Source organism: Sinohyriopsis cumingii, chromosome 9 (assembly GCF_028554795.1).
Source record: "Sinohyriopsis cumingii isolate HCF-2022 chromosome 9, ASM2855479v2, whole genome shotgun sequence".
Taxonomy (NCBI): Eukaryota; Metazoa; Mollusca; class Bivalvia; order Unionida; family Unionidae; genus Sinohyriopsis; species Sinohyriopsis cumingii.
This window is the reverse complement of record NC_142969.1, coordinates 44955144-44971302: the sequence shown is the minus strand read 5'-3', so window position 1 is coordinate 44971302 and position 16159 is coordinate 44955144. Positions and strand designations below refer to the sequence as shown.

Below are 16159 nucleotides of genomic sequence, written 5' to 3'. Positions count from 1 at the left end.
TAGGATTCAATAACACCAAAACTTACATAAATCTGTCATTACTCTAATCCATCAATGGAAGTCCCTCTGACAGTTTTAGAGACATGTATGAGAAAGATTTTTGTGACCCTGTATGTATGTATGTATGTATGTGATTTTGGACCGGTGGGCTAAACAAGGTATTCCTCTTTTTTCTTCTTCTTTTTACCACGAAGTTCATGTGTTCTTAGCACACACACACACACACACACACACACACACACACACAGAGTCAATTGTCGTTTGAAATCTTACCATGGTTTTATTCTTACGCACGTTTATTGGGCATTAGGCACACTCTGGGTAAATAAACACATAGACTTTTGCTTTGGTGCTCTTTCGAAGAAAATTAGGTCCCTTTCGAAATTTTGTAATCTCCCCCCCCCAAAAAAAAACAACACAATTTGACCTGATCCACCCCTGCAATTTCCTATGATAGGATATATATATATATATATATATATATATATATATATATATATATATATATATATATATATATATATATATATATATATATATATATATATATTCATGCTAGTTCGTGTGAGTAATTCATCGAAATCTTATTACATGTGAGTTGTTTCCTTGCCAGCTTTATTAGATCTCATCATAGTCTGTCAGAATCAGCATGTCCATCGCGTTTTCTCTCCTACTCAGTTAATCTCATCCAACAGTCACATTGGGCCCCAGACCTATTCTCCGCCTGCCCCCGACCCCCGGCAAGAAAAAACGAGGGGTGGATTATGTTTTTAAAATAGATTTAAGTTCTAATACAGCAATATATATATATTATAACGTTTATCATTTAATATACTATAATGACATTTAATTACACTAAATCGAACATTTAGTTATACAATTTTTACATATGTGACCAGGTCCAGGTTTCATAAACCATTTGAGAATTTCGTCCTTAGATTTAGATTTTAAAAATATCTGCCTTATTGCTTGTTTCGGAATTAGAAACATTAAGCAGGCATGATCGATTAAAATACAGTCATACTATCTTGCATCTTCCCTTAAAAACATTGTGAACGTCCTACGTATATTATCATTTGTGTTCTTATTATAGGCACACATTTTAATGTACACAAGCGACTTCACATTCAAATTTGGTATTAAAGAATGAGTACCAACAATCAAATGCGGTGATTCGTGCAAGATAAAATTTATGTATGTTTATTCTTCTACCATATGGTCAGTCTCTGTTAAAACGAAAAATTGAAAACTTAAATTTTCAAAACTAATTTAATGGAGATTAAAATTTTCAAAACTAATTTAATGGAGATTATATCGAATCGAGAATCTTCACCCGCTGTTCGCGATGGGGTGGAAAAGTGGATGAGGCGGAGGCTCGCAATTATGGTTAATTTTCAAGATAAGACCAAATAGTTATTTCTAATTAGGTTAACATACACGTACTGTACAGCAGAGGAATGATACAGTTTGTAACCTTCAAAATTTGATCTATATAAAACTATCCGTTCAAGCAAAAATCCTTCATAAAGAGGTGCATGACGTTTTGGTGCGTTTGACGCAAATATCACTTTAGTATATCTAGTACCTCAAGGTACGACACATTGTCTTTGAAGAATTAAATGTCTATGCATTGACCGTTGACTGGTAGGTAACCACAGCTGATATAAACATACCTATTTTAACGTCCTACTATTCAAGCAACGAAACTATTGGTTTTGTAAACACTTCCTTCATTTAAGGAATCCCTAAATTATAAGTTACTCCCGACTTTGCTACCAGTGAAATATAATAAAAACTTAGCAAAAGCTTCCATCCCCTCCACATCCGTATGGAACGGATAGACATATAGACTGATATAACTGTTACAAGACACACATTGAGACGTAATGTAAATGTTGAGGATGCTGTTCTGAAGTACTGTTATCAAAGAGTTTAAAACAATTTAAACTGTATACCGTATACAGCTATATTTTGGCAAACTTAATGAATTTGACTTATTGTTAAAACAGTAGAATATGTCATTAACACTTTTACAAAAGTGTGTGTATAAGTTCTTAAATGCGATTTTTCAATGTTTCTAATGTGTGTGCATCCTTGAATCGATGCAAATTAATCTAAAGTAACGTTGGAATACATATAGGTGACACACCTGCATGATAAAATCCTACCCCCCCCCAAAAAAAAAACCACAAAAAAAAAACAAACACAAAACAAACAACAACCTCGTTTCCTTGATTATATGCTAACATTTCTGATAACGTAATTAATCTGTATATAAATCGCTTTCACGTAAATAGAACCTGATGAAAATTGTACCAGATACACAACTTCACTGACAGTGTGCGGGAGTTACCCCACACAGAGTTACTATTCTTGACATTGACATGAAGCGATTCGTTACGGGTTACAAGTATTGACAAACGCGCGCGCCTAGCAACCAATCATACTCGCCCAAACAGTTTACTATTCAAAATGGCTGATACCGGTATCTGACGGGCAAGAGATTAAATAGTTTGGGAATTTACCAGCTCTAGAAGTTAAAGGCATCCTCCAAATCAGTGCAGATAGGATAGTTGAATACTTCCAACTATGTCGGAGGAAAACGTTAAGGTTGCAGTGAGGGTTCGCCCTTTCATATCCTTTTTCGTTGAACGCTCTGTCAGTTAACCAACTTGCGAAAGATCATCAGTACAGTAGGTATGAGCTAAAATAACTTTCAACATGATTATTATGAGATTAATTTATTCGTAAGAATTAATTTTCAGCAATTGGAATAATTGCATATTTCATAGCAGAGTAATGTAACAGCGTATACATTTGCGAGATTATTCTTGCCGCGTTAACTATTTGACTTCTCGTTTGCAGTATCGTTGAAGGGACAATTTATTAGTTTTGTTAAGGCTAGTACCTCGGTCAGTAGGTGCGCGTCATTTGTAAAGCATGACCTGACCTGTCAAGGATACGGGAGGAGGAACCTGTACTTTCGGAGAATGATAGGGTTGGAGGGGGCGGTTGATGTTCAGAATATTGCTTGTTTGCCAGTTTTAATAGTACAATCCATAACGACTGAAATGAATCTAATTAACCTACCTTGGAAAAGCCGTCAGCTTAATGATTTTTAGGCTAAACTGGCAACATAGAATGTTCGTTTGAATCAGGGTTGCATCTATTGTACCGAAACAGATGCAATTCCCAGTCAAAAATGCAAATACAGCTTCTTTCCAGTATCTCAGGCAACACAGAAGAGTGGAAACTGTTTGCATTCTTGCACATTTTTCTTGAATACAGAGTTATCTGTGTGCAGAGTGCGTGATAAGTATTGTAGATGATATATGTAAAGAGAGTGTAGCTGTATTTTTTCAGTTTGATTCATGCAATTTCATCTTTATTTTGGTTGAAAACAATTATTTTAAGAAAATGGAGACAGCCTGAATTGGTATTGAACCATTGTGAGCTCAGTACTCTACCAACCAAGCTACAGTGGCTCCCTTAGCTGTTTGAATTTAGACTGTAGTATAAAGTTGTTGTTGTTGTTGTTGTTGTTGTGGGGTTTAACGCCATTTTTCAGCACGATAGGCTATACATGGCGGTCAGTATTAATGGTGGAGGAAGAACCTGGAAAACCCCGGAAAGAACCACCGACCCATGAGAAGCTACTGGCAGGCTTTCTCACATGCCCACATTGGCTGAATCTTAGACTCGAACCGCCGCAGACAGAGGTGAGATGGCAGTGATCCGTAACGAAGAGCGCTTTAGACCACTCGGCCACTCGGGGCCCCGTAGTATAAAGTACTGTAATTTCTAAACACCATGGAATTTTTTTAAATCTACATTGTTGTTTTTACAGGTAACTGCTTTGTTGTTAAAAAATGTACAAATTGTAGGTCCTTCAAAAATATTTTTTTCTAAAAACATATAATTATTTAGATACTGACAAAAATAAAATGAAAGTTCACAAAAGATGTACAGACAATATAGTGATATGAGCTTGGGCAATATAAATTGATTTATTGACCAAAAAGTAAATTTTGATCTCTGTGTTGCTGTGCCATGAATTGCCAAACCAAACAAACCTCGTATAAAATATGTTTTGGAAATGTTAACCATGTCTTGAAAGTCAGCAGAGTCTATCATTTCTGAAACAGTCTAATTGCATAACACTCTGAGAAGATCAATTGATTTTATGGCACATCAGCAAATTGTAAGCAACTAGAGTAAAGTGCCATGCCCAAGGATACACCATGGTAGTCAGTCCAGGATGATCCATTGATCCATACCTATCTGATTGTGAGTCTTCTGAAGTTGTATTGCATTTACCCATACATTTTTGTATTCCCTACTGTGGCTATCTGTCTATGAATATGCTGACACAGTCACATTTGACTGTTAAGCAGCGGGTGGTGCATGGTCAAGAATATAGGAAAGAAGCTAGTGATAGGACAGAAGAGTAATGATAGGAAGGGCAGAAGTAAGTTAAAGAGTGTCACTCTCCATTTTTGTCCCTTCATACTTGGATAAAACTGGCTACCTTGGCAGCCTGAGAATCTCCATTGCTTACTTGTAACTGACTAGTTCATTAGAATATGATTTTAGAAAGCTCCTGCTTGTGATATACAATGTCAGGAGCTTCTGCAATTGTTGATGGTAATTTGTTCCAGGTCCCTATTGTACATGGAAAGAAATTTAAGTTTATTTGCTGGCAGTTTAGGGTCTACATAGTCTGCATGAAATGACCGTTTAAACCAACAATACTGCAAAATCATTTCCCTGCTTATTGAACAGTCGGCTACTATTACAGTGTGCATATCATGCCTTACTGGACTTGTGATTGTTGATTTTTGCTGTGCACCATTTACTGTTTATCATGGCATGATTCAATATGTAAGATGTGTGTTTGTTGATGACATATGACAATTTAGGTCAGTCAACCATAGGATTGTTGTAACATCATTTCCTACAGTTACATAAATGTACATGATGAATCAAAGAGACAATGCAACTCGATGTACTGTTTGGACTACTTCTGCACTATCTACAACAACTTAAACACAGTACTGTGGTTTTAAAAACATGAAACAATATTTCTTTTTAGAAAATGTTACTAATCAAAGGTTCTGTTAAGAAACATGTTTTTCAAAGGTAAATAATATAGTTTTAATAAAAATGTTATCAGCATTATTAGTAAATCATCCTGTTGTATTATGTTTTGTATTGTGTGTTCTTCTAATCTTTGGCTTTTTCCATGATATGCCAAATTCAGCGTGAAAATCATTGATATTTTATAAAATGAATTCCAAGAAAAATCCTATGATATCTGAAAACATATCAATATAGTATAGATGGATAGTTGAAAATATATAAATAAAATTAAATGGATAGCTCTTGTATCATTGACAACCACATGCTATGTTGCTTACACTTTTACCAGTTTGTAAACATTTACAGACAGTAAACTAATCTTAAGATGTTTATACTTGAAACATTACAGACTTATTTTGAATGAAAAATGTTTCATTTTTGCCACTGTGAAAGCTGTATTTTGACTGGTGCATCGATAGGTCAGCAAAACATGACCTCATATTGGTTTCCATCAGGTCCACATTATGTCGGAGATCTAGATTTTAATAAAATTTTCTTTCATGCTATAACAATTTTCTCACAGTAGCTTCAAGTACCATTATTGTATTGCTGATTAGAATGTATGGTGGTTGATAAGGAAAAGTCAATACATGGTTGCCCATTCATTAGTTTATTGAACCATGCACTGGTTGCTATTGAGGTTTTTCTTACAATGGCCTGTTTTCTTTTTACAAGGCAAAAATCAATCAGCACATTAATATTATTTTGTCGTCCGATAAATCCTATACGTATTCATTATTTTTGTAGGTTAAAGATGTAGGAGATACATATTTTTATATTTGAATAACATCCACATATGCCATACTACCATGCATTCAGCTTGAACCAATATTGTATTTGTGTGATGTGTAAATACCTGAGCTGGTGTATGTATTAAAATTAATTATTAAGTGATTCTGTGACCTAAACTGTTTCACTGTTGCCAGTTCTCCATGGTTACCTGAACAAAAAACATATCCAGTCTGCTGTTGTTATTTTTGCAGATGTGCTGACTTTCCATCCAGTAGTTTCAGATGAGACATAATAATGGATAAATCTAACAGATAGATGGACTGTAATAAATTCATAAAATTGTCGAAAAGAGGGCAAAGGGTGGATTCTTTCAACGATTTGTTTTTTCTTAAATCTTACTTGGCCAAATAGTAAAAAGTTGGGCATGATCTTAATATATAGTGGAAGTGTTTTAGTTACATGTAGATATTTATATACAATATATACTCCATATAAGTCTAGTCCAAATGCAAGCGACATTGATCCTGATCTGCGATCACATAATGTGCAGGCAGATCAGGATCTTTGTTGTTTGATCTACTGATTACTCCTAACAAAGTACATAATTTCAAATCTGCCAGCACATTATGTAATGACAGATCCGGGTCTGTCTGAGCAGTTTGCAGTTAGACTTGGTTTATGAGTGAGTATATAAGATATATGTAAAAACTGATTTTTGCATTTATTTTGGTAATCTAAGTGGCCAAAATTTATCCAGTACTAAAAACCTCTGCTATTTTCTATTACCCATTTCAGTAGCTAATAATTATACAGTTTCGCAAAGCCTTTGTAAGAAGCATTTAGATTTGTTCAAATCAAATCATGTGACACAGACATACTTTAATACCAATAGATGTTGATTCTTCATAAGACCAGTAAGGAACTACTTACCGGCATGTATTCATGTGCACCTTCTTGTGACTGCTATGACAGTGTTTGTAAACAAGGGTAAAATATAGTTTAGTTATTTATTTTAAACTTAATGAGATCACGAACCATGTAATATATGAAATATAATTCTTATAACAAGATCTTAGGTTAATAAATTTATTTATTGTCAGAGATGTTACCAGTGACCTTACTTTAGCTGATAGGCTTTGGTGCACAGTGCCTTAACATGGTGTATTATGCATGCATATATGCACCCTTGTATATGTAACTTTGTTACAGTATTTAGGACCAGACAATAAAGTTTTTGCCATATTAGATTCCTTAATGATTCCCACAACCGCAGAGAGAAGGACAGAAATGCTCAGCTTATTCTTGACATGCAAGGGTCCACAACATCGATCACAGATCCATCGAGTAAGGAACAGCCAAAGAAATTTACATTTGACTATAGCTACTGGTCACATGATGGATGCAAAGAAGAGAGCAGTGGTTATTGTTCTCCAGATTTGTCACATCCTAATGGGAAGAAATTTGCAGATCAGGTAATATTAATAAGTATACATGATCAACTCATTATTAAGTGATTATGTTTAAATTAAAATCTTGCATGGAAGTGTACAGTAGAACTTCGACTATCTGTCACCCTATTAACCGTCAGTCTCTGTTAACCATTAGGGCATTGTACGTAATTTTTGAAGTGTCACATTGCAGAAATTTTTACATTAGAAACCGCTGGAAATAGTTTTGCTTCATGTGAACAAATGTTGAGTTTGATATGCATATATAAACAGATTTAAATTTTACCCTATTTCAGAGTCTGTTGTAAAATTTAGTTGGACTAATTAATCTTAGTCAGTTAAACCTTCTAATTACATATTGACGATTTAATAAATCGTGTAAGTGATAAAGATGATCACGTCATCATGTACTTAGATGCGATCTATCATCATTAAGACACTCCGACTGAATTTGTTTCCCAAAGTAAATCCATCGAAATCTGTAGAAAATATTTTCTGAAGAATTCACTTTTACTGTACTTAGAATCCTTTCATTTTCTTTCCAGAAAAAGGTATACGATGAGCTAGGAGTTGGTGTTCTGAAGAATGCCTGGGAGGGTTACAATTCTACACTCTTTGCATATGGCCAAACTGGATCGGGAAAGTCCTGGTCCATGGTTGGCTATGGAGTTAACAAAGGTAACACAGCATCTTGTACAATACTTTAAATTCACTAATTTTTTAGGGCCAACATTCTTCATGATTTTTATGATAATTAAAAAACCCACCAATGTATATACTCCATGGACAATTATCCTTCTTTGGAAACAGTCAGTTCCTTTACCCCATTCTATGAATTTAAACACCAAAAAAATGTACTTTGTTTTGAAAAACCTTAAAAATGAAATAAACTCACACTATTCTACAAAATAATAATAATAATAATATGATTCTGGCAAATGTCAATTCTCAACTATAAGTGTTTTATTACCATATATACTTGCTTAAAAGTCCAGTCAAAGTGCAAATGACACAGATCCTGATCTGCCATCGCATAATGTGCTAGCAGATCCTGGTCAGTATGCCTGGAGTAATCATGTGAACAAGCAACATAGAACCAGATCTGTCACCCCCTTATGTGATGGCAGATCAGGGTCTGTGTTGTTTGCATTTGGATGACTTACAAGTGAGTGTGTTCACTGATGGGAAGTACATTTATACCCTTGGTCTTGGGTGCCCATTTAAAAAAGATGTTGTTTTGAAAAATATAATTTTTGAAGTTGACATGGATTATTCCTTTTTAATACAGTCATTTGATTGTCATTAAATATTAGATGTCCGTCAAACTGTAATATCTACTGGTATATTACCACACTCATCTAAAAACAATGTAACATTTAACACTCTCATTTTGTATTCATAATACATGTAATAATGTTTTCTTATAATTAATTGCTGATATTGAAAACTTTTTCCTGAGATAAATTTACGTTTTTAACCATATGGGCTATGTATTTTAGAATCAGTTTTGACATTCACTGTTATATATTTCAGAGCAAGGCTCATACATTGACATTGTTTGTTAAAAAACAGAATTCTGTTCTTATTTTCATTAAATTTGCTTTCTGTCAAAAATAACAACAATTAAAGATAATAATCATTTTCCTACTCAGTTATTTTCCTTATTAGGTTTTGAAATCAGCTTTAATTGATTTGATTGATTAGTAATCAGATGTTTTCAGTCATTGCCTGATAACAGTAGAATCAAGATTTTGTGATGTTTTTGACTCTAATTTTTACCCTATCACATGTTAAAGAAAAGGTAAAGAATTTTTTTTACAACCATGGCGTATCCAGGATTTTCTCTAGATAGGAGTTAACTTTGAGGAGGGATGGTTCATTTTTCTCTAAAAAGGCCAACATTGTTTTTAAATGAAATAACTGTACAGTTATTTTGAAAATGCATAGGGATGTGGAGTTGACTGAATCCCCCCAAAACTTCCAGCATCAGTTACAATACAGCCACACCTGATCATAATAGTTATGAACAGGTGGTGTGTGATAAATACCAGTAGGTACAAATACATGCATGCAAATTGATCACCAAAGCTAGTTTTTTGTTGTTGGTGCTGTTAAATGGTCCCTAAATCTTGTATTTTTGTTAGCCTCTGATATTTCCAATGGTATTTCTTTTGTTGCTGGTGTTTCTGGTGGTCACTGATTGGTGTTTCTGATGTTATTTCTGGTCTTGTGATGGCCACTGAAGATGAAGTATTCTTTGTGACATATCTCAAATCTGTAACACATTGATATCTAAAATCTGTAGCACACTGATATATCAGTAGCATATGATATCTGAGATCTATAGTACTGATAACAGATATGTAGCATACTGATATCTTAGATCTGTAGCATATTGATATCAGATCTTTAGCATGTTGATAGATCAGTAGCATATGATATCTCAGATCTATAGTACTGATATCTTAGATCTGTAGCATATTGATATTTCATATTGGCAACATACTGATATCAGATCTGTGACATAATGATATCAGATCTGTAGCATGCTGATATTTTAGATCTGTAGCATTCTGATAGAGCAGTAGCATATGATATCTCAGATCTGTAGTACTGATAACAGATCTGTAGCATACTGATTTCAGAGCTCTAACATACTGACATCACATCTGTTGCATACTGATATCTTTGATCTGTAGCATACTGACATCTCAAATCTTTAGCACCCTGTCATATTGATAAGTTCAAAATATGTATTTCTGGTGTAATTCCCTAGAATATTGCAGCCATGAAAAGAAATTGTTGCTCAAAGTACAGTTTATTCTCTATATAACACTGTTCATGGGAGCAATAAAACTGACATGCCTTGTAAGTGAGGGCACCTTATAACAATTAAATCTCACGTAAGGCCATTTCATATTTGTACATACAAACACAAAACTGGAGTATTTAATGATGTGAGATCAAATTAAAATGAGTTCTCTTAGGCAAGACAATGTGGTTTAACAATTTAAATAGAGTAATAAAACAGAATTCAAACAATTTAATGGGATCCATGACTATACTAATGCTCTATGAGGGGCAGTAATATTCAGAGGGGGGTTATATAGAGGAATCTCCATATTGATATATGTTGTAGGGTTGTCAAAGAGAGGCTTTCGATTTTGGAGATGACAGTTTGGTATATGAGGATTTGAGGATAATATGTTGAATTTACTTAATAAATTTTGACATATTAATAAATTTTGACATATTAATAAATTTTGACATATTAATAAAGTTTGATATATTGATATGGAAACACATATTTTAATAGTCAGATTTTCAGATTTGCCCTTAAATCACTAAATGCAATGTTTTTCTCATTTTAACATAATTTGCAAAATTAGTGAGATGAATTATTTTGTCAGTTGTTGCGAAATTCTAGGAAAGCAATGAATGATTTCATGAGGGCTTGGACACTGAAGATATTATGACTTGCATTTTTTGGCAGCAGGTATTGCATGTGACATTTTTGGATGTGTTATTACAGAGCTTGGTTTGGTTACATTTGGTTTGGTTAGGTGTTGTACAGCACAACAACATGAGGAGGTTTCTAAGTGCCTAGGCAATTGGAGTCAAGTACACTGCCCGAGGACATATTATAGTGTTGATTTTGGCTGATCTGATGTTAGAATTTGAACCCCAGGGTTGTTTTTGTCTCACCTGGTTTGATAGATTGTATGAGATAAAAATATTTTCTTTTTGTAACACAGATGTTATTTTCATTATATTCTGGTTCCATCAAGAGAGATAATGATTTTGTCCTCAAAATCGATTGTCAGGCTGATTACATTGCAGGCATTTGGGGATTTAAATTTAGTTATTGCAAATAATTAACATTCCAGAAACTCAGTGCATTATCAAGTGGCAGATCTAGGTCTGTGCTATTTGCAGTTGTATATGTCTTACTGGTATACACAAATATATAGGGTCAGATAAATCTTAGCCCAGCTCACAACTTGTGCACAGTGTTGCAGAGAACCCTTTGCTTGTTCTAGAGTTATGAAAACAGGTCTGGTATTATTTGAAGAGTGTTTAATTTTAAGAAGAGAGTGTTTGGAAAAGGGATGTACAAATTGCCCCTTCACACCATCTACATTCATATGCTAAAGAAGGTTTCTTATTTTAATAAGTTTGTTTGTTCTGCAGGTATTGTGCCAATGTTCTGCGACAATATCTTCCAACAGATTGAGAAAAAGAAAGCAGGAGGAGCTACTGAAGAATTTGAGGTAAAGACAACATTACATCTCCCCACCACCACTCTCTCTGTCCATTCATCTATTAAACCTTCCTGTAAGCAAAATGTCTCCAGATGCCAGGAAAAATTGGAAATTCAGATACTTTGAGTAGAACCAAAGAATGTGGCCTTCTTTTCATGTTTTTGCACATTTATGAACTTTCTGACAAAAACTTTGCATGAGTAAGCAAAAATCACGTGAAATAGGCAAATGAAGAGAATTTTGGTCCCCTTTCATGGACCAAAGAGGTTGATGAATGTATTTTATATCCACGTTTAACACATTATTGACTATATTATGTCCAGGAAATTGAGGCAAAAGGGTGGATGACTCTGGATGGCCTGGGCAGGTATTAAACCCACGGCCCATGAATTACAAGTCCAGTGTTCTACCAGCTTAGCTATCATGGCTCCCCAGGAGACCAGAAGAGGGTCCCTAAATAATTTTTTGCAGCAACCTGTGTACAAAGTTTGGTGAATTTCCTTGTTCCTTCCCAGGTTAAACTCAATTTGTGACAATAAAACCATCATTAACATCCTCAGATCCTTAAAACAAGGCTTTTAACCCATGCATAATGCAAATTATTGATCATAAATGTCATATACAGAAAGAACAATGTCTGTAACATTCTGGATCAAACTTATGAATATTTGCTTTAAAGTAGTTTAGTTTTGTTTTGAAGACAATTTATTTAATGTTAATATAAAAAAATACATTTTTGTTTCGATCTAACTTCTGGTTATACCCACTGTTATCAAAGGAACAAGTTTGGTCAAAGAAATTAGGCAGGACTTTATGACAGCTGTAAGTTCAGCCAGTTAGATGCAGTAGCTGAATTGACTGAAAATATTAAATATCAGTACATGAACATTTTGAATTTTTGTTTTTTTAATTCATGTGTATAAGCCTTTTATGCCATGAAAAGTGTAAAATGCTAGTGATAATTTGCATATTGGAGTGGTGCATAGTTAGGTTTGATTGGTGGAGTTCAGTCAAGACCCATTTTCCAGTTAAAATTGTACATTTTTTCAAGGAAAAAAGAGAACGCCTGTAATTTAAAGCAAGGTAAACCTCTTTTTGAAATAAAATAAACATTTTTGAAACAAATGTCCTGTCACCCTACCTACTGTAGTGATGCTTACTCTTTTATAAAGCGTATACTTGTTAATGCAGTATATACATTAAGCTTTCATGATTATTTTTGATTATTTTACCCTATGTCTGGAGCAACTTATGGCAGGTTTTCCATCTAAAAGCTTTGTTGATCTTTAATTTAATAAGGTGGAATTGTATTTCGCATATTTTGTAGGTGACGTTCAGTATGCTCGAGATCTACAATGAGGCTGTTCGAGATTTGTTGGATCCACACCCCAAAGGTAAAGGGGGTCTTGCGGTCAGACAGCATCCAAAAACTGGATTCTATGGTAAGAAAAGATGTATTATTTTGTTTAATATATACTATATCACAAAAATCAAAATTAATTATTATTATCAGGAAATATCGGCAAAGTCGTCATTCTTTGCATTATAGTGTTTTTGCAGTGTCTGCATTGCCAGTGTACCAGTACATGTTGTGTAACGGTATTGTTGTAAGCATAAATAAAAGGACGTTCTTGAATTGTGCTAAATTGTATCCTCATGACTGTGATATTTATTGAATAAGCAATATTATTATATGCTCATTATTTTTCTCCTTTAACTTTACATTGTCAGAATTGTTCAGTATTTTACAATATTGCACTTGCATGCACTTCATATTATACTCTTAAAGGAACTATTTTCTATTGTAAACAAACAATGGATGCAGACACCAGCACTTTTGATTTGTAAACAAATCATGTACACTGACGTAGTAGGCACTTTACGTTTTGGATGATTAAATTTGTTTCTGAATGAACTAAAGCAGATGTTTCATGGACTGCCACATCCCAATTGCTTTGCTACATTCTGCATTAACTTTTTTAATACATTGTTTCGTATTTAGGTGGGTGATAGACGTCAGATTTCATAAAATTGCTGAATCCCTACAAATAACATGCAAGTGACAAGGCATAAACTGTCTTCTTTAGCTGGTAATAAGAATGGCAAAAAATATACTTACAGTTTTACATCCTAAATTTCCTCAAAATGTACTTTCTTAGTTCTGCAAATCCGAATTATGTGAGCCATATCATGGGTTCTAAAGCTTGATTATACATTTCAAAATTGTACTATAATTTTTACTATATTCCAAGTGCAAATACATCCTCCTTACTGCACTCAGAATGAAATAATATATTCCATAGCGTCTTTTTGATAATTGCAATTGAAAGACTTCATATTTTTCCCACATTATGATTTCAAGCATTCAGTGACAAAACAGAAACACACTTGCAGATGTCAACATGCTGCTCCATCGCCACTGAAATATGATGCACTTCATGTAGAATTGGCACAGATAAATCCAGTCCATAATCACGAAATTTCGTAGAAATGACAAAAATACCAAAATCTATTCATTCCAGATCAAATGGAAAAGTTGTTGCAATGCATGTTCATTCACAATATGACTCCAAATTTCAATTTTAAGTAGACCAAAATAACATTTTCCTTTGAAAGTTATTGCTAGTGTGCAACTAAGTTTAAATTTATTTGGGCAGAGTTATGTGTGCATTAATAATGTTGTTGTTGTGTAATGATGAATCTGCACTTGTGTATTTAGTTCGGAATATGACATACATTCAGTTACTTTGTTTCGTGCAGAGTATTTTTGTTTACATATTTAAGCCTTAGGTAGAAAAAAAATGAGCATATAATAAAAAAGGTTACTGCATTTGTATGGGAAAATATGAACTCATTTTGTTGGATGAATATATTGCAATCCCAAGATCATGCAGTATTTCCATCCAAAATCTCTTATGTATTTCCAGTGATACGTCCAAACTACATGAGAATATTACTATAATGTTCAGCACATGAAGAAACTTTCTGATATGTTCAATGTGATTAGTTCTTTAAATTTCTAGAAGAAAGTTAACATTTATTCTCAGATATAACTCATGTGCAACCTTATTTCCTTTGAATATTTTTAATCGAAAAGTGTACTGTTAATCACATGTAATTTATCTTATTTTGTCTTATTACCCTTTATAAACATGATTTACATCCCCCGTTGACTGGTATCCATACTTTTTCACCATCTCATCATTGTGTTTTTTGGGTACTTTTGTCACTCATTGTATTAAACCTTTTTGATACATACATTTTTATCATATAATCTCTTTTTTGGTGCTATACAGCCATACAATCCACATTGAACTGACCACCATCCGTTCATATGTCCACACCCTAGATTAGCCTCAAATTCTATTTTTTTTTTATGTGGTCATATTCTCAAGAGCAGTTTCACACATGGTTAGGTTACTTGGTATGTGTCTATATAATGATGTGTACAACACTATTATATCAAAAGCTAGAGGGTGGGGTATGATATGATCGCCATAGTCAACTTCTTGTATTCATTTAAACACAATTAGTACAAATATTGATGCAGCGACTTTAAGGTTAGCATATAGTGAGTTCATATAGCCAATGAACCTGTGTTGTCCAGTACTGAATAATGCTTCTCATGAGAGTCAGTATACAACCTTATAGGTGAGACTGTGTTATAATGAAGTAAATAGTGAATTTACATACCATATTTACTCGTTTATAAGTAGAGCTCAACTGCAAACTGCACAGACCAAAATCTGCCATTGCATAATGTGCCAGCAGATCTGTTTCTATGTATTTTGTTAGAAGTAATTGGTTGAATAAAATAGCATAGACCATGATCTGTCAGTGCATTATGACAGATCAGGATCTATATTGTTTGCAGTTGGACTTGACTTTACAGCAAGTATATATGGTACCCATGTATGTATACTATATATGGTACTCTCATTATAATGCTGTTCATGGGACCCATAGAGAATATAGCCTTATAGGTGAGACTTTGTTATAATGAAGTGCATTAAAGATATTATTTTACTACTATATAATGAAATGGGGTCTATAACCATACCTTCCTTATAATAATAATAATAATAATAATAATAATAATAATAATAATAATAATAATGATAATAATAATAATAATAATAATAATAATGACCTTATTTAATGAGGGTAACACAATTAGCTAAAGAATCATATTATTTTGATGGGTGTTATGGTGAGAGAATACTATATACTATAATAGGTATGCAAAATGATATTGAGTTCCCTTGAGGTTCATTATAGTTATGTTGTACTGTAATAAGAAAATAAACAAATGTAACTCTTAGTGGGAGTGGAGCACACAGTGTAATATAGTCATGTGACCATTCATTTTATTACCATTGGAAAGGATGATTTTGATTTTATTCACAATTTTGACCCTGGGTACAGAAAAAAATTATTTTTGAAAGGTAATATTCTTGTTGAGATTTTGAACCAGTGGATTCATTTATAGTTATCTGATCAAGTTGGTGGCCCTGTGTGGCCAAGTGGTCTCAAGTGCTTACCTTCACTGATAACTGCCATCTGACCTCTGTCCATTTG

General features: G+C 33.7%; 1 protein-coding gene across 2 annotated transcripts in view; it reads left to right on the top strand.

The window, feature by feature from the left end:
• The first annotated feature begins 7141 nt into the window (after positions 1 to 7141).
• The window catches only part of LOC149791709 (kinesin-like protein KIF28), a 76693-nt gene continuing 67675 nt past the window's right edge, over positions 7142 to 16159 (top strand). For both annotated transcript variants that reach the window (XM_089970217.1, XM_089970218.1), the window contains exons 1-4: positions 7142 to 7343; positions 7865 to 7997; positions 11511 to 11590; positions 12909 to 13023. In XM_089970217.1, coding sequence (XP_089826343.1) covers positions 7179 to 7343; positions 7865 to 7997; positions 11511 to 11590; positions 12909 to 13023 — 493 coding nt within the window. In that variant the 5' untranslated portion in view covers positions 7142 to 7178. The remainder of the gene's footprint in view (positions 7344 to 7864; positions 7998 to 11510; positions 11591 to 12908; positions 13024 to 16159) is intronic.